Source organism: Terrapene carolina, unplaced genomic scaffold (genome assembly GCF_002925995.2).
Source record: "Terrapene carolina triunguis isolate 2854851 unplaced genomic scaffold, T_m_triunguis-2.0 Scaffold88, whole genome shotgun sequence".
Lineage (NCBI taxonomy): Eukaryota > Metazoa > Chordata > Testudines > Emydidae > Terrapene > Terrapene triunguis.
Window position 1 is genome coordinate 30,533,870 of NW_020664439.1, and position 24,361 is coordinate 30,558,230.

At 41.6% G+C, this 24,361-nt stretch overlaps 1 protein-coding gene across 1 annotated transcript in view; it reads left to right on the top strand.

Moving 5' to 3' along the window:
* The first annotated feature begins 18,782 nt into the window (after positions 1-18,782).
* Positions 18,783-24,361, top strand: part of OTOL1 (otolin 1) — a 35,279-nt gene continuing 29,700 nt past the window's right edge. Inside the window, exon 1 of the mRNA XM_026649919.1 lies at positions 18,783-18,818. Coding sequence (XP_026505704.1) covers positions 18,783-18,818 — 36 coding nt within the window. The remainder of the gene's footprint in view (positions 18,819-24,361) is intronic.

Sequence of the window (24,361 nt, forward strand, 5' to 3'; positions counted from 1 at the left end):
AGCAGTACCGCAACCCCCCATACAATAACCTTGCAAACCCTCCCCGCCACAACTCCTTTTTGGGTCAGGACCCCTACGATTATAACACTGAAATTTCAGATTTAAATAGCTGGAATCATGAAATTTACTATTTTTAAAATCTCCTATGACCATGAAATTGACCGAATTTGGTAGGGCCCTACTTATAATCTATGAATAAGTAGCCTGGAAAGCAATGCCTTCTAGAAGTGTGAACTGACCTGGAGTCTTTCAAAAAAATCAAGGGCACTATGGCTATAGTTATTTCAGATCCCAAAGTCCACTGGGAATGGCTAAGAGTGGTCCATAATTAAACTGTACTTAGTAGAATAAGTCAGTGACAAACTTTCAACTCCAAAAATTGGTTTGTATCTCTGACCGCTCTGCAGGGCTACCAGCAGTAAAAAGTGGTAATAAAAAAACCCTTTTTTTTTGTCACTAGAGTCAGCAGTTACATTGCAGAATAATTAAAAGGGAGGAGGACTGTGGAGTAAGAAGATGCTATTGTTATCCAGTAACTTCTCAGAATAGAACGATTCCTTAAGTGTTAGCAGGAACAGTTAAAGAAAGAAAGGGGGAGGGGAAGGAAGGAAAAAATAGAATGTTATTTAGGAAATAGTTTTTGGCCAATGTTCAATACAACAAATTTCATCTTACAATTCTGCTTTTCTGCTGATTAAATGCCCCTTTACTGGAGTTACTTTTATCAGTGTTTACAGCACATTGTACAGGTATGTGTATTTAACGAGTCACATGTTTAGCCATAATCTAAAGGTGTGTAGATGTACTTGTGGGAGTACCACACCCTTACAGTAATATTAGAGACACTTTCAATTCACTACTTTAAGTAGGTAATAAGTCAAGAGTTACTACAATAAGGATACACTCATGGCTTTGCATATAAACATTTGTTTTGGTCGAAATGCTAAAGTAAATTCTAGAGCTGGTTGAAATTTTTTTGACAATATGTTTGGTTTTTTTTGGTTGGAAAATGCCGTTTTGTCAAAAATCAACTTTCTGTGGGAACGTGTTGATTTTGACAAAATTTAATTTTAGAAAAAAATGAAAATGAAGCATTTTAATAATGTCAAAATGGTCCATTTAAATATGTTCAGAATGGAATATTTTGATTTTTCAAAATAACTTTTCCTTTCAAAATGTATTTTAAACTAAAAAAAAATTTTTTTTTAAAGTTGAAATGAGATGTTTTAACTGTATTGAAATGAAATGTTTTGGCTGACCCCAAACTAATATTTTTTTGAAAATTTCATTTTGTGGGAAATTTTGAAATTTGATGTTTTGATTTGGAATGAAAACAAATTTTGAAATAATGGAAATTCCTGCTCAGCTCTAGTAAATTCCCCGGCAAAAAACTCTGTTAAGCTGTGTTAAATTTGTAAATATTTCTCAATTACCTAAGGAAAAGATCCAAAAGTGATTGTTGTAGCTATTTCAAAAAGTAGAAATATTAGAAACTTAAGGTTACAATTTTTATAAACCCCCAAACATTAGGAAGTTTGGAAATTCACAATTCTGAATGCGCAAGCAAATGTATTCTGCCCCCTCTCCTCCACTGGATTAAGCACTTTTCATGATAGAGATTTCAATAAGGATTTTAAGAAGTCATATTAAATCCATTTTATTTTCATGGTTTGCCTATGGAGTAGAGGGAATATAATCAAAAATCCACTATTTTCACTTTATATTCCCTCTCCACCATAGGCAAACCATGAAAATAGTGGATTTTTGGTTGTTATTATTATTATTATTATTTTATTGTATGTAGTGTGGTAGTGCTAAGAAGCAAGGGCCTTTGTGTGCTAGGCACTGTACAAACAGGTGACAAAGAGACAAAGAACTTTCAGTATAGTCTCTAGACCCCTCTGCTTCCCATAGTGAGCTAGGCAGCTCTCTTTCCCTCCTGCTGTTCCCAAACCGCTCCCTATGTGTTTCCCTGTTTATTGCTCCTCTCATTATGGCTATCTGTTTCTGAGGCCAGACAACATTGCAAGGTCCAGTTGGAACCAGGCAGAGCTAAGAAATCTGCACAGACCATAATGTAACGACAAAATCACATTTAATAACTAAATTATGCTGTCAACAGCTTCTTCCAGTCCAGAAAAATATCTAGCCAAAGACATCAGTCCTCACCGAGAACAACAGATGAACACAGTTTTGGGGATCGTGAGCCAAGCTGTCTAGGAGTTATTGGTAAGTCAAAAATATTTAGGAAAGTGTTAAAGAAATAAGAACATTGCCTTTTTTAAAAACACATTGTCAGATTTGCTCCAAATTTTCTGGAAAAGTTCTACTCTGGTATAAAATCGCACCTGAGGAATTTCAGGGTTTGTACTTGAGAACTCAACAATTGTTAGGCAGCTTCTGTGCTGTGCACACTGCTTATCTCACTGATCACAATGATCCCATTGTTAACTTGTGATTCTCTCATATGTATTTTATGTGTGCCTGTTCTCTCTCCTGTTATATTTCGACTGTAAGCTCTATGGGGCAGGGACCAACTTATTGTTATGTGTTTGTACAGCACCTAGCACAGTGGGGCTCTGATCCTTCATTGGGGCCTCTGGGCACTACTACAAAACAATTTACAGTGTTGGTAACTCTTGGGATTTTATTGCAAGTCTTGCAATATTTAGTGTTTTTCTTAAAGCTTCAGCTCTTGAAGTCATAGGAATATGCCAGAATCCTAGATTTCATTTAAAACAAAAAGTAAGCTTTTAACCCATAGGGTTGCAGAGAAAAGCTTGACAACATGAACCCTACAGGCTCCAACACCAGAAAGCAAATAAAAGGAACCCCAATTTTTAAAAAATCTCATGAGCTTTAAGATAATCCTATGATTTTTTGCAGCATGACTCATGATTTTTGAATGCTTGGGGTTGGCAATACTGTAAAAAGTAAATAATAATGGATTAGTTTAGATTGGATGAAGTTAGGATGTGAAGATGGGTGGGTATGAACTGTCTCTCCATTATAATGATTCAGTATGGCAAAAAACATTTTTTCCATAATTTTTCTGATGTAAATTGACTACATAAAAAAAGGAAAATGGAACTTTCTTGCTCTTTACAACATTTAACTTAACCTTTGAAAACAAAAATAATGCCCTTAGTTTCTAAGTCATATTCAGGATGTTATAATTTTTACTCTGTTCTTTTATCACTTGCTCTTTCTGGAAGTTGCTTTTTATTATCAATATATATATATAAAAATGAATGTTCTGAAATCTCTAAAAAGAATTCTCATTCACAGCAGTTACATAAACCACTCTTCCCCCAAAAGGAGGATAAACTATTTATCCCTGCAGGAGAATAGTGCAGCTAAATCAAAGTGCAATAACAACATTTATCATTTATGCACTGGAATGCTTGATAGGTTCAAAGCACTGTACAAACTTTAACTATTTTTAGCGTCACAGCACTAATACAATATGTATCTGTATATATCCCCTTTGTACATATGGGAGATTAGGGCCAAAAATTTCACACTTGGGTGCCTAAAAAAAGAGAGCTGTAGTTGGGTACGTGTTGTATCTTTACACAACAAATATAATGTGGAGGAACCATATGACCATATATACAAGATGCAAGGCCTAGCTCACGGCTGATCTGGCAGTGTCCTGGTGGCTTCTGGAACACAGAAGACAGTGAGGCCCACTAGAGGACTCACAAATTATTTAAAGGGATACTAGCCAATTCTTATACACCGCAGCACCCAACACTGAAAATTTTGGATGAAGTTAATTGCCAATGTTATACAATATATTAGTGGTAGAGCCATTAGTCACTGGTTCCTAGCCCCATCCTCAATTCACAAGCCTCACTGATTACTAATATAATGCAACCCAAAATATAATGTAGATTTTAAGAAGTAATACTGGTGAATGAGTTGAATCCTGAAAATGCCCTGGAAGATATAAGATATAATCAGAGAGGGGCTTGGTAAAATTCAAGCAAGAAAAATAGATAAGGTTTGGTGCTGGTATAAGGAAAGGTACCATCTAAGGACCCATCTCATAAGCACTTAGCCACGTTAATAGTCCCATTGGATATTGGGGGCCCAAATATATTCATTTTTACTTGGCAAGGTCATTTGCAAACATCACACAGGAAATTTGAGCAAAATAAAATGAAACAAAATTGTGAGCAGTGCTATGTTTAATAAAACCAGAGTTTCTGATCCAAGTCAAATAGAGGGCAACACACCTCTTGTGAGAGAATGAGCCATTCTTCTTTGTAATCTACATTTTATAGTTTTTAGATGGTACGTGCATTTGGCAGGAATTCTTATTGTTGTTCTGACTTTTCACTGTGTCTCAATGAAGGTTTTAAAAATACGTCCATTCATTTAACGCATTTACAAGCCACTTTGAACAAACAAAGTAGCACAGACAACAAGGGAAGGATCCAGACTCATGCCATATATATAAAAAAGGCTTTTAATGTAATCCATTAACTAGCTTCTTTTACTCAGAGTCCATACTTTTACTCAGAAGCATTGTCCCTGTGACTTTGCAGCCGCTTGTTACTTTTCTCTTTCATGGTCTTTAACTGGAGGATTGATGCTCACTTATCCCCTGAAAACACTTATGTACATGTTCAGCATTTGCACAGCCCTATTGATTTTTAACTTCTAGCATGTGAGTAGTAGTTGCATTGGTTTCAGTGGGACTCAATCAAGTGCTCAGGCCCTCTTAGAGGTCCAGAGAGGCCTGGGCCACTTCCAGCTTTCGAGGCCCCTAGCGATAATAAAAATAAAAAATGACGACACATGAAAACAAAATAAGGCATGAAAAAAAGAGTGAGACATAATTTGAATGTTTTCTTATTTAACAAATGCTTTTCTAGCTCTTTTCTGTGCAAATGCACTAATTATTGAGGAAAAGTCTAGCTTTCGTGCAATGTCACAGTTGATATTAAGCATGGCGAGCCCATTCAAACGCTCTTGTCCCATAGTTGAACGGTGATAGTTCTTTACCTGCTTCAACACGCTGAAGGTGCGTTCACCTGAAGCCACTGATGCAGGCAAACTAACAAAAATATGCAATGCAATTGTGATATTAGGAAACACCCCAGGGAGTCCACATTCGAATATTTCTTGAAGCAATTCCTTTGGCTTGCAATCCAATTTAAAGTGCGTGGAATATATTCGTTTGAGGAAGATGACCTCATCACTGAGATCTTTTGAGATTTCTTTGTTGTACTATTGCTGAAATTGTTCAGCTGCAGAAAGTAGATCTTCATTACTCAGTCTGTTGAACTGCCAAAGAAACCCAAAAAGGGTACAAATTAGTCACAGTGACTCAAATCGATGTGTAAGACCTGATTGAATAGAGTCAATGATGACAAGGAAGACATTGACTCTATAATGCTGCTTGGCATCGGATTCAGTAGGTAAATTGTGATTGGTGGAGAACTCAGATGAAATGCCAATATTCTATGCTACTAATTTGGACTCAGTCAGGATCGCATGCCATTGTTCATGAATCTGTTGAATGTAATTGATAAGACTTTCAATGTTATCGCTCTCAACATCAAGTGTAGCATTGCGTGCTTCAATTACCAGATTAGTTTAGTGGATCATTGTAAGGAGCTTCATTCACAAAGATGACATCAGAATGCATTCAAATTTGGACACGTGCTTCTGAATAGACTGAAGTTCAGTTTGAGCCTGTGCAGTGAGATTGAGAGATTCAAGCTCATTTAAAGTCTTTCTCACTGAATTCAAATGCTGCGCAACTGGTTGAACACCATTAATCCATGCAGACCATCTCGTTTTGGACATCCCATGCAGTGAAACAGGAAGATATTGCTTCAGAATTTCCCACCTTTGTGGACTGCTAGTGAAGCGATTATACATTTGCTGAACAGTTCCAAAGTAAGTAATTGCCTCCTTGCATGATTCAGCACAGTCAACACCTACAAGGTTTAGTGGGTGGTTTCCACAGCTGGAGAAAATACAGTTTGAATTATGCTCAGGCAGAACTGCTTGTACACCTTTGTACTTCTCAGCCATATTAGATCCATTGTCATAGGCTTGACCAATGCAGACTTGAAAATTTAACTGAAAACCTTCTAGAATTGCTAGTACTCGAGCAGCAATTTCTTTCCCAATTTTTTGTGTGAAATTATCAAACAAAATAAACCTTTCTTCCATTGAAAATTTTGAGCTGTCTACAATTCTAACATATCAAATAACCATAGTAGTCTGTTCCTTGTGAGAACAATCTGGAGTGGCATCAACAATGATTGAAAAATACTTGGCTTTTTGAATCTCATCAAGAATTGTTGTTTGTACGAATGACCCACATAGCTCAGTAAACTCGTTTTGTATGCGTGTGGAGAGATAATGGACTTGCATGCACTTTTGACTCTCTTGTGATTCTTGAACACATTTAACATGCTCTGATAAAAGTGGGTCATATTTGCTGAGGAGCTCAACTATACCTAGAAAGTTTCCATTTGCACCATCACCAATACATTGACTAGAACCAAAGAAAGCCAATCCCCACTCAGAAAGAAAAATTATGACATTCAGGATGTGCTCAAGAAGATTTTTCCAGTTATTAGTTTCTGTAGAGAGTTCACTCAAGAGTAAATTCTCAACTGAACTTTCAGCTGATGCTGCCCTACTGGCTGATTTCCATGCAACATAGTTTTCTTTGTGTGATGTTGAACTCTCATGTGATGGTATTCGGTCTTTCAGCTTCCTCCAACCTCTGTTGGTGCTCCATCCTGATTGATCAGAGAGAACTGATGCATTTGCAGCACTTTTGTTCAAAATGAAGCAGGGTTCACAGTACAGAGATTGTTTTTCCGTAATCCAGCATAACCAGTCTCTTGTGCAGGTGTCATAAACAGATAGTTAAGGGTTAATGCCTCTTTTACCTGTAAAGGGTTAAGAAGTTCACCTAGCCTAGCTGACACCTGACCAGAGGAACCAATGGGAGGACAAGATGGTTCAAAGGGAAGGAGGAAAGTTCCCTTTGTCTGGGGAGTTTTTCACTTTGGACCGGAGTGGGAAAGCTCCAGAATTCAGCCTCTTATTAAGTAGTGAGTATTAGTGAAGGAAATAAATAGGTTTATGTTTATTTCTTTGTAACCTGTCTTGTGCAATTAGAGGAATAGTCAAATTGGGTATTTTGGGTATTTTTTTGTGTGTAACTAAGGGTCTGCCCAGGGGAACATCCTCTGTGTTTGGAATCTGTCGTCTGTGAGAGTAGCTGGTATGCTAATCTCTCCCAGAGGGTTTTCTTTTACCTTTCTTTTCTTTAATTAAAAGCCTTTTTCTTAATACCTGATTGATTTTTCCTTGTTTTTAGATCCAAAGGGGTTGGATCTGGATCCACCAGGAGTTGGTGGGAGAAAGGAGGGGGGATGGTTAATTTCTCCTTGTTCTAAGATCCAAGGGGTTTGGATCTGTATTCACCAGGGAATTGGTGAAGAGTCTTCCAAGGCTACCCAGGGAAGGGAATTAGCACTTTGGGAGTGGTGGCAGCGGACAGATCTAAGATGGTAGTTAAGCTTAGAAGTTTCATGCAGGCCCCCACATTTGTACCCTAAAGTTCAGAGTGGGGAAGCAGCCTTGACAGCAGGTCTCACCATTTGGAAGAGTTTTTGTCAGCAGACGAGTAGGGAAAGCATGATTATCAGCATCTCGTCGAATGTTACTTGGAATTTCAAAACAACTAATATGAAGAAAAGATTGCATTTGGGCAGCATTGCTCTTGTCAATAATTCCAATGTCAGTCACACCTGTAGTACTCATGAATTGCTCTTTCTGCATAAGATCTACATCTTTCTGTTGCTGCTGAGTTTCTTGATCGTACACAGGATCTTCTGCTGCATCTGTTACTGTTGGCACATCTCCTTCTTGACTACTGTCCTCATGTTCAGGTATTGGCATTAAAATATCACCTGTTGCAGTTGCGGAGTTTTCATTATCTGTAGCATTGTTTGTTGGGTAAGGTGTGTTTTCCAGTGTTCTGAGAAATGAAGTTATTGGCTTTGAGCTCTTAGCTGCTGCGTCACTCAGTTGTTTTCACTGTCTCTTGCTTGCACCACTTTCAAATCTCCTCTTCATAGTGATCTATCTGGTCAATATTTAGCCTATCCACACTTGAAATATTCTGCTGTAAACATGAAGAAATGCTGAATGGTACACAAATGCTGAAAAGACAAGACGAATGAATACTAATTAAGAACACAAAATGAAACAGTCAGACAGTTATTATCCTTATCACTGAATCAAAGCTCAAGCACGCAAGGTATAATATAACAGATTGAGCTGAAGACAAAGGGATGACATATATATAGTAAACACAGACATGGCTACAGACAGAGGGATAATGTCCAAAAATTTCAAACGTGTGTCCTCACGAAATTCCCTGTACAAGATTGTCCTCACAAATTTTCACCTTGAATCTGGGCCTATAGACTACGAAAGCCTATCATGATGACTAAGCTACCAAGCTAGGGCTCAACCAATCAATCAGTCACCTCTTTTAGCTACCATATGAAGGGTACGTCCAGACTACACGCCGTATCGGCGGGTAGCGATCGATTTATCGGGGATCGATATATCGCGTCTCGTTAAGACGCGATATATTGATCCCCGAACACGCTCCCCGTCGACTCCAGAACTCCACCAGAGCGAGCGGCGGTAGCGGAGTCGACGGGGGAGCTGTGGCCGTCGATCCTGCGTCGTGAGGACGGGAGGTAAATCGGAATAAGATATGTCGACTTCAGCTACGGTATTCCCGTAGCTGAAGTTGCGTATCTTACATCGACACCCCCCCCCCAGTGTAGACCAGGCCGAAGATAATAATGAGGAATTCTCACACATAAATAATTCCTTAGTCAACTAGTCGTAAAACTATAAAGACACTAAAATGTAACAATTCTCTACCTTTCAACACGCACTTGATCCAGCACCAGCCACTAGTAGGGATTTGTTTATATAATCAGCTGATCTGAGAGGACACGTTCATCACAGTTTAATCTTGTGCCATCAGAACCGATATATTTTTATTAATATTTATGAACATTTTTAACTCTTTAATATGACAAAATCTATATCAGTTAACAAAAAAATGATGTCTTTTACCAAATCACATCTCTTATTTGCTTAAATTTGCAGCTCTAAGCTGAGAGACTGTCACATTTTGGTCAGATAGGAATGCACATAAAAACAAGTTGCAAAACTTATCAAACGCCAAAAAATGTACAAGTGTCTAAATTTGAGGCCCCCTATGAGCTTGAGGCCCAGGCCAAATGGCCCTCCTGGCCCCGCCTCTGATTGGCCCTGCAAGTGCTTAAAATTAAGCCTGTGCATAAGGCCTAATCTACACTAGGAAAGGTTTGCTGGTATACTGGTATCGCTGTACTGGCACACCCTCCTAGCATAAATGCAGCCTATACTGGTAAAAACGTATACCAGTTCCCTGTACAAAGTAAGCTACACTGGCAAAAGCTCTTTTGTGCAGGTATAATTGCTTTGTCATATCAATTACACCTTAATCAACACTATTATACTGACTTTAGTTTTAAGTTTAGATCTGACCTAAGTGTTTGCTGAATCGGGGCCTAACATAAATTTTTCTAAAGGTACATACATGGTACATCACCAGCTTCCTTTGTAAGTATTCATCCTAACAGTTATGTGTGCAGTGATGTATGTGAGACCTTCATGGTCTTCGCGGCTGAGGATGTGAGGGAGATTCCCAAACCTGAGCCATTCTTTTTAGGTGACAAATCCGAGGAACTGTCCCCAATTGAGGTGTCATTAGAGGAGGTTTTGGACCAAATTGATAAACTAAACAGTAATAATTCACCACAATCAGATGGTATTCACCCAAGAATTCTGAAGGAACTCAAATGTGAAATTGCAGAACTACTAACTGTAGTTTGTAACCTTTAAAAAGGGCTCTAGAGGCGATCCTGGCAATTACAGGCCGGTAACCCTGACTTCAGTACCAGGCAAACTATTTGAAACTATAGTAAAGAACAAAATTGTCAGACACATAGATGAACATAATTTGTTGGGGAAAAGTCAACATGTTTTTTGTAAATGGAAATCATGCCTCACCAATCTACTAGAATTCTTTGAGGGGGTCAACAAGTATGTGGACAAGGGGGATCCAGTGGATATAGTGTACTTAGGTGCATACAGTGAAAACTGGGAACCAATGGAGTACAGAATTGGCTAAATGTCATTGGTATGTTGGCTCGATAGATTGAAGCTTTGGGCCACAACTAAAAATGGGCCCACATTAAACCTTCTGATCTAGCTTCCTCCAAAACTTTGGAAAAATGCAGCTCTAGATGGAGCTCTAATCTTTGAGCTCAGGACCATCTCTAAGCCATAGCTATTCACTCCCTGGCTGCTGTTGATATACCTTGCTACCTCATGTTGTGGATTTGTTGCTTACCTACTTGTAGCTATTTTCACTCCACACTCCTTTTTTTGATGATGAAACACTTTTTCATCTTTGTCTTGGAATACATTTTGCCCTGTGGCCAAATATGGACATGGCGAATAAGGTGGCATAAATTACATGTTAGTAAGTGAGAGTAAGGAAATTTAAACTGGTGTAATTTACATGCCCGAGCCTGATTTTCCAGTGCCTGGTAAGTGTGTGCAGTAACCTAAACTGGGGTAAATTAGGTGTAGAATGCTACCATTCTGATTAGGTAGCATCATATGCCCACTTTGCACTTTGTTTGTACTGTACAGGCATAAATGACCACACAAGGTGCAAGGCAGCAGAAGGTCAGGTCCTGAGAGCAGGGCCAGCTCTCGACCAAATGGTGCCTCAAGCAAGGAGTGTCTTTGATGCCCCTCCTCCATTTTTTAAACTTTTGAATACCTTATTTTTTTATTGCATTTGTACCCCATTTCACAACTTTGATGCATGATCTGCATCCATGATTTATCCCAGTCATATAAGACAATAAATTTGCATGCTAGGATCTGTAAATCTATATTTATTTATACCATAGATAAGCAAATAAAAAATTCCTCTAAGCTTATAGAATAAGAATAACTGAGATGTACTAACATCAAGAAATTTAACTGTTCATTGCATGGACTAGTATTAAATAATGTTACAGTAGGGAAAACAGTATTAGGGAGAGCAAAAGTCTATGTTCCGCAGACTCAGAAAGTCATCAAACATTATGTGTTAAGCATAGCAAAAGAAGTAACAATATTTCTTTTATATTGTTGCATAGGTAGGGGTTCAATACATATCTCTGACGTCTCATTAAATATTTCCTTTATTAGTCACTATTTACACTCTTCAAGTCTTAAAACGTAAGTACACTTTCACAATTACTCAGTAAAACAAGGTTCACAGTATCACAGCTGGGCTGTCACTTCACTTCAGTTCGTTCTTATATCTCACTGACATGAACATGTGATGTGCCCATGTGACTCCAAACTCCATCTTGTTGCTGTCATTTTCCACAGTAAGAACAATGCCCTCCACATGGCAAAAGCTATAAAAGGCTGTGGCAACACCTCCACTTTGTCTTCAATTCTGCTTCTTGCCTCTGGAGGACCTTTGCTACAAACTGAAGCTCTGAACAATGGACTGAATGACCCATCCAAGCTGTGGATGTACTCCAGAGACTTGACTTAAGCCGTCAGTTTATTCCATCACTGTTACAAGCCTGACCCAAGAACTTTGCCATTACTGTATGTAATTGATTCCTTTAACCAATTTTAACTCTCACCTTTCTTTCTTTTTATGAATAAACCTTTATATTTTAGATACTAAAAGATTGGCATCAGTGTGATTTTTGGGTAAGATCTAAGTTATATATTGACCTGGGTTTGTGGCTGGTCCTTTGGGATCAGAAGAACCTATTATTTGATGAGACTGGTTATAAAGAACCACTCATCTCTGAATCCGGTGTCTTTGGTGGTGATATAAGAACTGGAATGCCTGAGGAAACTGCTTTTATGTTTTCTTGTTAGCCAGTGTGGTGAAACAGGAGTTTACTTTTGTGGCTGGTTTGGTATATCTTGTAAAAGAATAACCACCAGTTTTGGGTTGTGTTTGCCCTATTTCTCAGCAGTATGTCCTGAATTTGGCGTTCTCGGTTGTGACCCACTAAGGCATGGTTACAGGGGTGGTGTATGAGTATGAGCAACTTTTTTTTTTTTTTGTATTTTCAACATGGCTGCAGTTCTCATAGATAGACACAGATTGCCATTCCAGATCAGATGTGTGGTCACTCTAGTATCATTTATCTGACACTGCCTGGTTCCAAGAAATGCTATAAAGGACAATTATGGAAAAAACTTGTCTTTTGGGGAAGTTTCTTCTCAACTCCAGGCAAGTGGTTGACTTGTGCCTGAAAGCATGAGGGTTTGTAATCCTTATACATGTCAATCCCATTTTAAGGAAGTGAGGATGACCTTATTAATCATATAAATGTCTAATCTTTTTTTAATTTGGCTAAGTTGTTAGCCTCAATGTTGTGTCAGTGGGTCCTACAGACTAATTATGCACTACATAAGAAAACCTCATGCATTCTCATGCCTGCTTCCCCTCCCCCTCGACATTTTTATGTGGCTGTGCTTTTCACGTCCCCTCTGAGTTTGGCTTTCAGTATTTAACAATAAAATATGCAACTGCTAGGGAAGGGTGATAGGCGTTTGACAAGAAGCAGCCTCTTCAGCATTTGCTTATTTCTAGAACACAAATGAAATGGAATGTCTTGGAAGATTACAAATGACCAGTATTTGGCTAACTGTTTTTCTTCATTATCTTCCATTTTCATACAGCTCAGCACGATCTGGCTGCAGTTATGGCTGCAATCAGAAATATTGTGAAAAAGGCGGTTCTCATGGCATGTCAGGTTCATACAGAAGGAAGGTACGCAAGAAATCTCACAATACAGCCTGTTTTTGAGAGGTTTCTATACCAGTTTTCCATGACCCTTATAATGCATGTGGTTACTGCTCTTTGGCCTAGCTGTTATGCAGAAGTTAACATGTCATAATAATAGTATCTGATCCAGCTATCAGTGAAGTCAGTGGAAAGATTGCCATTGACATTATTATTGAGTTGGATTGGTTCCCAGGAGTCTGGGACCCACAACTCAACTCATTTCTAAGTTCTGTGTAATATGTCTCCAGAACTCGATCATGGCAGTGTGTAGTTTGGCTCTTGCCGTGCCTGCTGCCACAGGTTTGTAATGTTATCTTCCTTGTTTTCATGTAGTTGTCTCTCTATCACCTGTATAAGTTCTGTGCTTCCTGGAATTTAAAGCACCATGACTATGCGTCTGACTGTTATGGATTAATGAACAGCTCTCTGAGAGCACAAAACAGATGTTAGTGCTAAGAATAAAGACTATGGTTTGTTAGCTGAATAAATGTGTTTCATAACCAGTATGTGCATTTGATATTTGCAAGCTTTGAATTTGCAAATATTTACAAAGTGATATCACAGTGGCGGGCTGACGTTACTGGCAGCATTACATATTCTCCACCTGCATTTCATATTTACTGCAGGGGTTCTGCCTACTGTGACTTGCATGATTCCCTTTACTTATCTGCCAGGTAGTAGAGGTACTTTTTCTTGTGGTATGTGAGTAGCCCTATGAATTACCCAGTGAAAATAACAAAAACAGCCCCAAAATTAGGCCAGGTTGGCACTACAGACTTTTGCTGGCATAGCTTTGTCCATCAGGGGTTTGATGCGGTGCGATTTCTGACCAATGTAGCTGCACTAGAAAGACTCCCTAATGTAAATGCAGGTACAAGTGCCAGGGCCAGCTCTAGGATTTTTGCCGCCCCAAGCAAAAAAAATGTTGCCCCCCCCTTTTTTTTGTGCCCCTCTGCTCCCGGCCCCGCCCCAACTCCTCCCCTTCCGAACCTCTTCCCCAAATCCCCAGCCCCGCCTCCTCCCCCGGGCGTGTCACATTTCCTCCCCTCATTGCTTCCTGGGGCCCCCCCGTGACCTCCCGACCTAGCTCACCTCCGCTTCGCCTGCTCCCCTGGGGGCGCTGCTGCTCCACTTCTCCCCCCTCCCTCCCAGCCGAGGGAGGGGGGAGAAGCGGAGCAGCGGCACGTTCAGGGTAGCAGGCGGAGTGGAGGTGAGCTAGGGTGGTGGGGCGCAGGAAGTAACGGGGGGTAGAGGAACCACCCCCCGCTCCAGCTCACCTCCGGTCCACCACCGCTGCCTCCCCCGAGTGCCCGCCGCTCGGCTTCTTCTCCCTCCCTCCCAGACTTGCTGCGCGAAACAGCTGTTTTGCGTGCAGCAAGCCTGGGAGGGAGGGGGGAGAAGCGGAGCGGCTGTGGTGCGCTCAGGGGAGCAGGCGGAGGCGGAGTGGAGGCGAGCTGGGGTAGCGGGGGCACTTTTTCTCCATGCCCCGGAGTCGGCACCTATGATGGCTGGCGCCAGAATGCCGCCCCTAGAAATGTGCCGCCCCAAGCACCTGCTTGTTTTGCTGGTGCCTGGAGCCGGCCCTGACAAGTGCAAAAGCACCGGGTAAAGTAGGGAGCCAGAGTGTGGGGAAGGGGAGCAGGGATTGTTTATAATAATAAACCCTGGAACTATTAGCACAACCTCCACATATATTAACTCTGAAAGGAGAAGGGCTGTGGTTTTGTGTGTGTGTGTGTGGGGCGGGGGGAGTGGTTCCCGGCCAGGGCTTGTAGGGTAAAGGAGGGTTTTGGTGGGAAATGTGTGTGAACTTCAGGTCGGAGGGGATGGGGATAGGTTAATGAATATTTGGAGAGTAAGGACAAAGTAATTACACTGATGTTACATTGGCATAGATATGCCTCTTGGGTGTGAAAAATCCATACCCCCTGAGAGACGTAGTTAAAACTCCTGGTGTAGACAGCTCTAGGTTGACAGAATAATTCTTCCATTGACCTAGCTATCACCTCTCAGGGAGGTGGATTAACTACAGCAACGGGAAAACACCTCCTGATGCTTTAGTTAGTGTCTACACTGAAGCGCTATAGCAGTGCAGCTGTGCTGCTGTAGTGTTTTAATTGTAGACATTGGCTGAGTGCAGGGGGAAATGGAAACAACCCCCCTCTCTGTCTCCATTACTCCTCCCCAGCTGCCTACACATCCCTTCCCTACCACCAAATTGCTGCAAGCAGGGGCATCTCTCTGGTGCCCCCTGCTGCTTGCTTGCATATAGCACTGGCAGCAGCTTAACATTCTCATTGGGTATATAGTTCGGCCTACATAAGCAACAAAGCATGCAATTCTCTAGTTACTATTATCTTTGTATCTCTCTAATGGCGTGATGGTGAGTGGTATGTGTGTGACACAGTGCTGGGAAGGTGGGTGGGAGCAAGTCCACCCACAGATGAAGGCCCCTCCCCCAGCCTAAGGGGAGAAGCCACTAGGTGGTGCTGAGCACACACAACACCCACAGACCTGTGGTGTGAATACTGGCAATTACAGGTTCAAAATTAGTTTTCTGTGAATATTCACAGAAAAGTCAGTTTCCACCAATATTTCTGCTTGCCAATGAAACTTGTTCACTCAAACATTTGTGTAGTGTGAACGCAACAGGGGCATGAACACAAAACCAGTGAAGGGGAAGCCTTGTATTGGAGTAAACATTCACAACCTTTGCTATTGCTGTTATTAAGTATTGAGCCAGCCAGCAGGGCCGGCTCCAGGCACCAGCTTCTCAAGCAGGTGCTTGGGGCGGCCGTTCCGGACAGGGGCGGCCGTTCCGGACAGGGGCGGCCGTTCCGGACAGGGGCGGCCGTTCCAGGTATTCGGCGGCAATTCGGCGGACGGTCCCTCACTCCGTCTGGGAGTGAAGGACCTCCCGCCGAATTGCCGCCGCAGATCGCGATCGCGGCTTTTTTTTTTTTTTTGGTTTTGGCTGTTTGGGGCGGCCAAAACCCTGGAGCCGGCCCTGCCAGCCAGCTCTGATTATTAACAGAACCATCCGTTGCTTCTTCCCTTTAGAGAAGATCTGAGCTGTGGGAATCCTTGACTTTCACAGGAAGCCGCTGTATCAGTATACTAGAAAAAATAAATCCGCTTTTAGAGCTAAACATTTTCCTTTGTCAGAGGGCGCCTCTGTCACTATCCGGTGAACCTCACTGCCTGGCCAGTTCAGATGATTCCGCAGTCATAAACACACATCAGTTGGTTTATCCTTCACCAAGGTGTGCATTTATTTCTCCCTTACATCATAATAACATGCAACACAGGCTTATAGCAAGGACAGGCTTCCCTGCAGCCCTCACTCCCAAGCCCAGGCTCACTTGCCGAGCTTAGGGTTGTCAACTTTCTAATTTTTGAAAACCAGACCCCACAACTCCACCTCTTTCCCCTCAGACCCCTTCCCTGCCCCGCCTCTTCCCACAGGCCCCACCCCTGCTCTCTTCCCACCACCCCCTTCCTTGTCACTCAATCCTCTCCACCTCCCTTCCCCCCCCAGCTGGGCTCCCCATGCTCTAGGGCTGGGACACAGAGCCTGCTGCCTGCCTGCTCTGGTGCAGGTTGATGACCCGGCACCCTGGTAACAGGTCTTTTGGTGTCTGGTCAGTACATCTGACCAAATGCTGCCAGGTCCCCTTTTTGACCAGACCTGTTGGCAACCCTATCCAAACTCCTCTTGAGGTCCCCTTGCTTCTTCTTTCCTCTCCTTATATTCTCCGCCATTACCTTATTAACCCAGTGATTGTCACCCAGGTGCTTACAATCCCCCACCAGAAAGTGTATAATTGCCCTTGCTGGGCCTACAGCCTTCTCCAGACTGCAGCAATGTCAGTAATCAGGGTGCTGCTGATAGATATATATTTTGAAACAATGAAGCTTTATTAAGAAATAAGAAGCTTGTGTTTCACAATAATTTGGAAACAATCATGCATTAAACAACAATGACTTTTAATTCTACAGCTCCTATGAACTGCACCCAGTGCCTGGGGAAGGTCTGAGCCTTCATTATAATGTCAGGTGTTTTCCATCCCATATCTGTTTCATTTTTGTGTGTGCTCTTTCACAATCAGATGTATACAACCACGTCTCTTTAGACATAGTATGGACTAGTTAATCCTACTTATTCTGATTTGGGTGTTTTTCCATGACCTGTTTGGTAATTGTCCTTGTTAGATATAGCCATTTTCTATTCTTCTTTCTTAGCTCCTCCCCCCCCCCTTCCTGTCATTCCCATGTTTTTAAATTCTCTGTGGAGTAAATTCGGTCAAAGCACAAACCTCCCCAATACCAGCTTCGTGAGAGACCCTGACAAACTCTTTCAGTATCTGTTTCCCCCCAATTACGAGGTTTCATCCTGCAAGTTTATCGATGATGAAACAGCATGCGTTTGGAACAGTGTCTTGGAAGCATGCAAACTGGCAACACCAATGTCTTCATAGCCTGTTTCACCATCGCTTATTCCCGCTTAAAGCTATACAACCTGCTAGACAGGTTGTGTGACAGGGTTGAGACTCACCACTGCAGCGCCTCCCGCCTGAAGTCTCCAGGAATTAGCTCAGTCCAGTGGAGCGCCCTCTCCTCGTGGTGTCCCACCCGTTGTCTCACCCTTGGTTGGCGTCTGAGCCCACATCGCTCACCAGCTCGCGGCATCCTCTTCCGGACCACTGCCCTCCGGCAGTGCCCCTCAGTCCATCCACACCCCCTTCCGGGGGGAGGGGTTGATCAGCAGTCTCTCTACGCCCCAGCCACCATGTATAACCACACACCCCAAAGTCTAATCCCTCTTGTCAGGGATCTGGCGTAGTCTATAATGGCCGCTCCCTATGGCCAATGGCTGGGTGTACTGCAAGGGGTAGAAGGGGGGACCCAGGTCCACCCTCTACTCTGGGTCCTGGCCCAGGGACCCTCTGGCGGCAGCCTTGCTGTCCTCCTTCTCTCCCCTCATCTGTCCACTTCCCTGGGCCGCTTCCCCTACAGCCCCTTGCACCCGCTAGGCCCTTCCCTTCAGGGCCAGCAGCCTGGCAGGCTACGGGCTAGAGCTCCATTTTGCTCCCCGAGCCTGGCCAGCACTTCGCTGTCCAGGTGCTAGTCTCCCAGATCTGGAGACAGACCTTCCCCTGTCAAAGGCCTGGGACAGACTGCCTGCTCCCTCCCTCAGCAGCCTTTTTATAGGGCTGAGCCTGGCCCTGATTAGCTGTCTCCAATCTGGGCCCTGAATGGCTCCCAATAAGCCCTTTTCCTACTGGCTGTTCGTCTGCGCAGGCCCACTGGCCTGCTGCAGCTCCCTCTAACGTGGGGTTGGGGCAGCCGCCCCACCACAGGCTGCAAGAGCGGTGCCTGTTCCACGACACTGACTTGGTGATATTTGTGAAAAAGGAGGGTGACTGGAATCCCCCTCTGGGGGATTATTTAGGGGACCTCACAAGCAAGATCCCGCCAGATCAACACATCACCGAGTTTGTGTCAGCCGGCCCGAAAACATACGGGTACAAGCTGTCGGGAGGAAAGACCTGTATGAAAGTCAAAGAGATTACCCTGAACCTAGCAAACTGTGAAAAGATCAACTTTGATAGTTTGAAAGATCTAGTCCTGGACTATAGCGCAGACCCAGGGGAGGAGAAGGAAATAGCATAGGCCTCTGTAGTGCTGATCTGCCATAGGGAGTGAAAATGAAGGGGAGAGGAGGAGGAAAACAGAAGTGGAGAGAAACTGGAGAAAAATGAGCACAATCTTATCTGACCACCCCAGTTTCTCATGCAACTTTCTCTCCCTGTCTAAGAACTCCGCATCTGTGGGTTTACAGTTGGCCATGACGGCCAAGAGCCCACCCACGAAACACAGATTGGTACCGGTGTAAGTCAGGTCTACTAAACACTGTCTCTTTTTATGGATGATTTTGACTATTGAGGATAGAATTTAAATCTACTGCCACCCCCACCCATGGTTTTTACAACTGTCACAACAAGGCGCAACGTCCCATCGACATGCATCTCTCTATTACTCTGTAACAGCTTTGAGTTCTGATTTAAGAAGTCTTCAGCAGACAGCTCATCCCTAGTTCTTACCAAAAACAAAGGGTTGGTTAAATTATGGCTCTCTAAACGTAACTGAATGTAATCGTCAGGGGCTACCCTACTGTTAAGGTCATAGAGAACTAACTGTATTCCTCTGTGTATGGCTTCAACGACTTGCTGAGCTGAATTTATTCGCTCAAGATTGACAAAACGAAATTCCTCACAATACACCGAACCCCCAAATCTAGGTAATTCCCATTGCCAACTTCTCACTCGCTCCATATACACATCTGTTTGGGGGTCTGCATCTGCATTTTCAGGGTTACTTGGAGGTTCCTCTATGGGACTATCAGCTGCGTTTTCTATGTGAGATGCTATTTGAGAGTCAGATGCCGAGGGGCCATGGCGAGGATCATCAGGAGTAGACAGGGACCCGTCTAGAGAGCCTTCTGGGGAATTTTCTAAATCAGACTCTGTGTGAGAGTCACCACCACCTTGAATGTCAGATTCCGCCTCCCCATTCTCAGACACACCAGTTTGAGAGCCTCCAATAGGGGGCATCTCTTTTGTTTGTTTTCTCCTTATCACCTCTTTAGCCTTTTAAAAATTTTTTACAGTGACCCTGGCCCGTAACTTTTGGGCACCCATCCATTTATCCCCCAAATGCTGTCCCCCCTTTACAAAGCATCATATTTTCCCCAAAGCTTTTTAGAATTCTGTTTTTTAAGAACTCCTGAGGATACAGCGCCCATCAGCTTTCTGAACGAAGCGTCATAATTTTCCAAAATCTTCTTAGAATACCGAAGAGCTGTGCTGAGCTTATTGTGTTGGGAGAATGGTTCGTAATAATTTTCAGATATTTCATAAGGAGATACCCCAGCATCACAGGAGCTTTCAGTCCTTGGTTTTTTATTCACAACCATAAATGATCTGGAAAAAGAGGTAAACAGTGAGGTGGCAAAATTTGCAGGTGATACAAAATTACTAAAGATAGTTAAGTCCCAGGCAGACTGCGAAGAGCTACAAAAGGATCTCACAAAACTGGGTGACTGGGCAACAAAATGTCAGATGAAATTTAATGTTGATAAATGCAAAGTAATGCACATTGGAAAGCATAATCTCAACTATACATATAAAATGATGGGGTCTAAATGAGCTGTTACCACTCAAGAAAGAGATCTTGGAATCATTGTGGATAGTTCTCTGAAAACATCCACTCAATGTACAGCGGCAGTCAAAAAAGCGAACAGAATGCTGGGAATAATTAAGAAAGGGATAGATAATAGGACAGAAAATATCATGTTGCCTCGATATAAATCCATGGTATGCCCACATCTTGAATACTGTGTGCAGATGTGGTTGCCCCATCTCAAAAAAGATATATTGGAATTGGAAAAGGTTCAGAAAAGGGCAACAAAAATCTCCTCTCGAGGAGGTCCTCTGTGGCTGAAACCCATCCTCATTGATAGAGGGCAGTGGGAGGAGTTCTTAAAGGGGTCACATGATAGCCTTTGCTTCCGGTCATGTGTCCTTCTAGACCCCAGAAGTAATACCCCCAGGGGTGGGGACTAGTTTGATTGATGGTAGGCCCCTTATACTACTCTTGAGGTCACACAGCAAGTCAGTGGTAGAGGTAGAAATCAATTCCAGGGGTACTGACTCTGTTCCACTCCAGTAATCATTGCCACTTCATAAAATATCCTGCTTGTCTGGAAGTTTTGGGAGAGGCCAACAACCAAACAAACTGTTCATCCTTTATACTTTCTCACCTCTGGAAGAGCGGGGAATGTAATTGAGCCTTGATGTCACATAATTACTGCCCATACTATCCTTTGTCTGAAGATAATCAGAGAACTTCTCTTTCCAGTACTGTTGATTTTATAACTTGCACCATCACTAAGGACCTGATCTAAAGCCCATTGTCGTCAGTGTGAGTCTTGCCACTGACTTCAATGGGCTTTAGCCCAGACCTAAATTGCATGCCACTCTATCAGGCAATTTCCTTCCCATATCACTATGCTTTACAATATTTTAAACATTTATAGATACTTTACTTTATATGAAATGTATCATCTCATTGTTTTTACCAACAAAACTTACCCAAACTTCCGGCAAGTCCTTAGCACTACACACAGATGCTATTGTGTCAGGATGTTATAGTTGCAATTAAGGTTTTACGGTTGTGGCATAAAAAATATGCTTACTAACCAACGTTGTTAACATAAATTGGGTTTAAGTTGACTAACAATCTTGCTTTATAACGAGTCATACTCTTGTTTTTCATCCGAAGTGGGTGGCATAGAGAAAGGAAAATATTCCCATTTCCTTATTTCATTTCAAGGTTGTCATATCTATCATTATGCTTTAAAAAAATGAACTGCAAGGGAAACCACATCACTTCCTATCAACATGGTTCTGGGAATGAGCAGGACAAGAATCCATGCTGAATGAAATCTGGTCTTGTATAGATCTATAAAGCCACTGTCTCATAAAACAGTTAGTAGCCTGGATTTCACAGTATTAAAAAAGATAATGATTACAGCATTTTAATAAGTGTAGCACAATAGCTTTTGCTAGTGAAGGGCAAGGCTGACTTGAACAATGAGGCAATGTCTGATAGTCTAACATTGCCATCTATTGGACAGATAAAACCTAGGGAATTGTGTGTAGACTAAAGGAAATTGTCCACAAGAGGCAAAATAGACTGGACACGAAAACTGATGTCAGGACAGTGCCTTTTCATAGATTTTGTTTTTTAATAGTGGGAGAACACTGAACTGTTTGGACATATTTCTAGTTACTATGTATTAATTCAGCTTGTATTTAGTATTTCATGTCATCACAAGTTCATCTGTGAGAATGCATTGCCACTTTTCCATTAGGTAGAGGAGAGTTATTTCTATATCTCAAGGAATGAATATAGAAACACATACATGTTCATTAGCTGAACAGAGAAAAATAGCTTTGTCGTACCAAACAGTCAAAGATTTTGTGACTGATAATTCATGTTTTCATTCTACTGGTAAGATTTCAGCCTACAATTTCATCATGGGTTGAAATCTCCTGAGACATCTTTCAAGAAACTTCTGTAATCTAGGGTAGCATCTGTGCCACATCCAGAAATCAGGCCTCTTCCATGTTTTGATCCAGCTTCAAAAATTACAGGGGTCAGGGTCTGGGTCTAGGGGGTCTGAATTTGAACATCCACAAAATCTGGTGGTGGTTCAGACCCGAAGTTATGGTTTGGACCCATAGTGCTAATTGGTAGGTAGACACAACAGCCAGGAAAGAGTTAAGGATCCCCTGCCTCCTGGTATGGCTGGATGGGGTATTTTAAGGAAGAGGAAGTTGGGTATGAGGAGGTCTCAGTGGAAGAGTTTGTCCTCCTTCCTTATCCCCTATCCCCCCAACCTGGTTGAGGCAGGTATAGCCTCTGTAGAATATGAGCAGTGCTTTCAGCTAAGTTGTCTATTTTGTGGTGTTTGTGGTAGTCAGTAAACTTAAAAAGGGCTTGATCATGTTGTGAGCTTTCCTTCCTTTCTCTGGCTGGGGAAACAGCTTGCTGTAATCAAACCCACAAACATTGTTTATTATCTCTTCACATCAGGCTGCTGGATGTCTAAGTATTGCCAACTCTAGGTGTTCAAAGATCATGAATCAGGCCCCCAAAATCATTAGTTTAGCATAAAAATAATGAGATTTTTAAAAATAATAAATTTAGAGGTATTTTATTTACCTTCTTGTGTTTGAGCTTTTAGGGCTCACTTTTTAAGCGTTTTCTACAATATGATGATTAGAAGCTTACCTTTTCAATGAAAGCTGAGAGTCACAGGACTCCAGGAGGTGTGGTTTCCTGAAAAACACCAAATATCTCAAAACTCATAATAAAACCATGAAAGTTGGCAGCACTGATGTCTGCACTGAGTCCTTGACACTGTATCTTTCTTAGTAAAGATATAGGCTCATAATTTTAATTAAAATCCGGCTTTCCTAGCAGAAAGTGGCAGGGATATGGAGATAGAGAGACCTTCTTTCCTGTGTGTAATAATTAGCTGAAAACTGATCATATTTGGCTTAGTCAACAAAATTGGAATAAAGAGTCTTAAATAACAACACCTGCCCTGTACTGATTAATAGGGCACTGCTGTGTAAGTAATCGTGGTGTTTACCTTTTGTAAATATTGCCTATTTTAAATCCAAAATCTCTTAAAACTTGGCAGCCATCCACACCTGTGGGATTTTCTAGGAACCAAATATATGAAAATAACTTTACATAACCCAAGTACAATAACAGTTGTATGTAGATACTTTCCTTAATTTGTAAAATTTAGCAGAAATCGGAATCTAAACAAACCCATGCTTTAAAGTTTGGGGTAGGGTTTGAGATGAGAGAGGTAAGAAGGGAGAATTCACAAACTTGTTCCTATTTACTGTCTTCACTCTCCCACTGAAATGAATTTACACCATCACTTGCAACTGACTCATTACACCATATGTAACCTATGTCCAATGATAAACAGAGATATGTTAGCTCTCTGTGGTTCTAGTCTTACCCACTCCTCACTAAACTATAGCTTGTATTGGATTGACTGAGATTATACTATATTAAATCACTTTCTCAAGATATTTTATTTTTGATCTTCCTTTTCAGGGTCATTAAAGTTTTAATCTATCCTTTTCCTGATTCTTGAGAAATACAATATTATAGTTGCCTTCATGAATGTCTTCACATTTTAACCTATCTGGGTTCATTTGTTCATTCTTTCTTTCTTTTGTTCTTTCTTGTTCTAAATGTACTTGATAGAGACTTCACTCAGATTTGATAATTTCGTCACATAAGTGCATTGGTTTATAATCAAGGATCTAAATAAAGATATAGGAAAATGGCTCCACCTTTTCCTGTGAAGTGATCTGAATTGCAAAGGTTATAGGTGTACATACAAATTTGTGAATTACACTAACTGCTAGTTAAAAAACAAGTATTGTATGTTCCATCCCAGGATCATGTGGCGGTATCGATTAAGCTGTAATCTTTACAGAACTTGTTTGTGATTTCAGAATTTAGTGTAGAGGAAATTGATCCTTATTTTTATATCTGAAAAGGGATGAGACATTTGAATCATATTCCCTTGTTTGTTTGTATTATTATTATTCAAACAAACAAACCTAGTACAGTAATATGACTGGGATCCTACAAAAAATTGTCTCCTGAGGGACATAGTAATAATGAAGTAGCTGTATGTTATGTCTCTAATTTCAACGAGTTTGATGACATCATGAACTATGGGTGACTTAAGTCAAATCAACCTTTAATTTTAGGAATTTTGTAGAATAAGTTTCTTTCAAAAACAAAACTGCATGGCCTCTGTGTGGA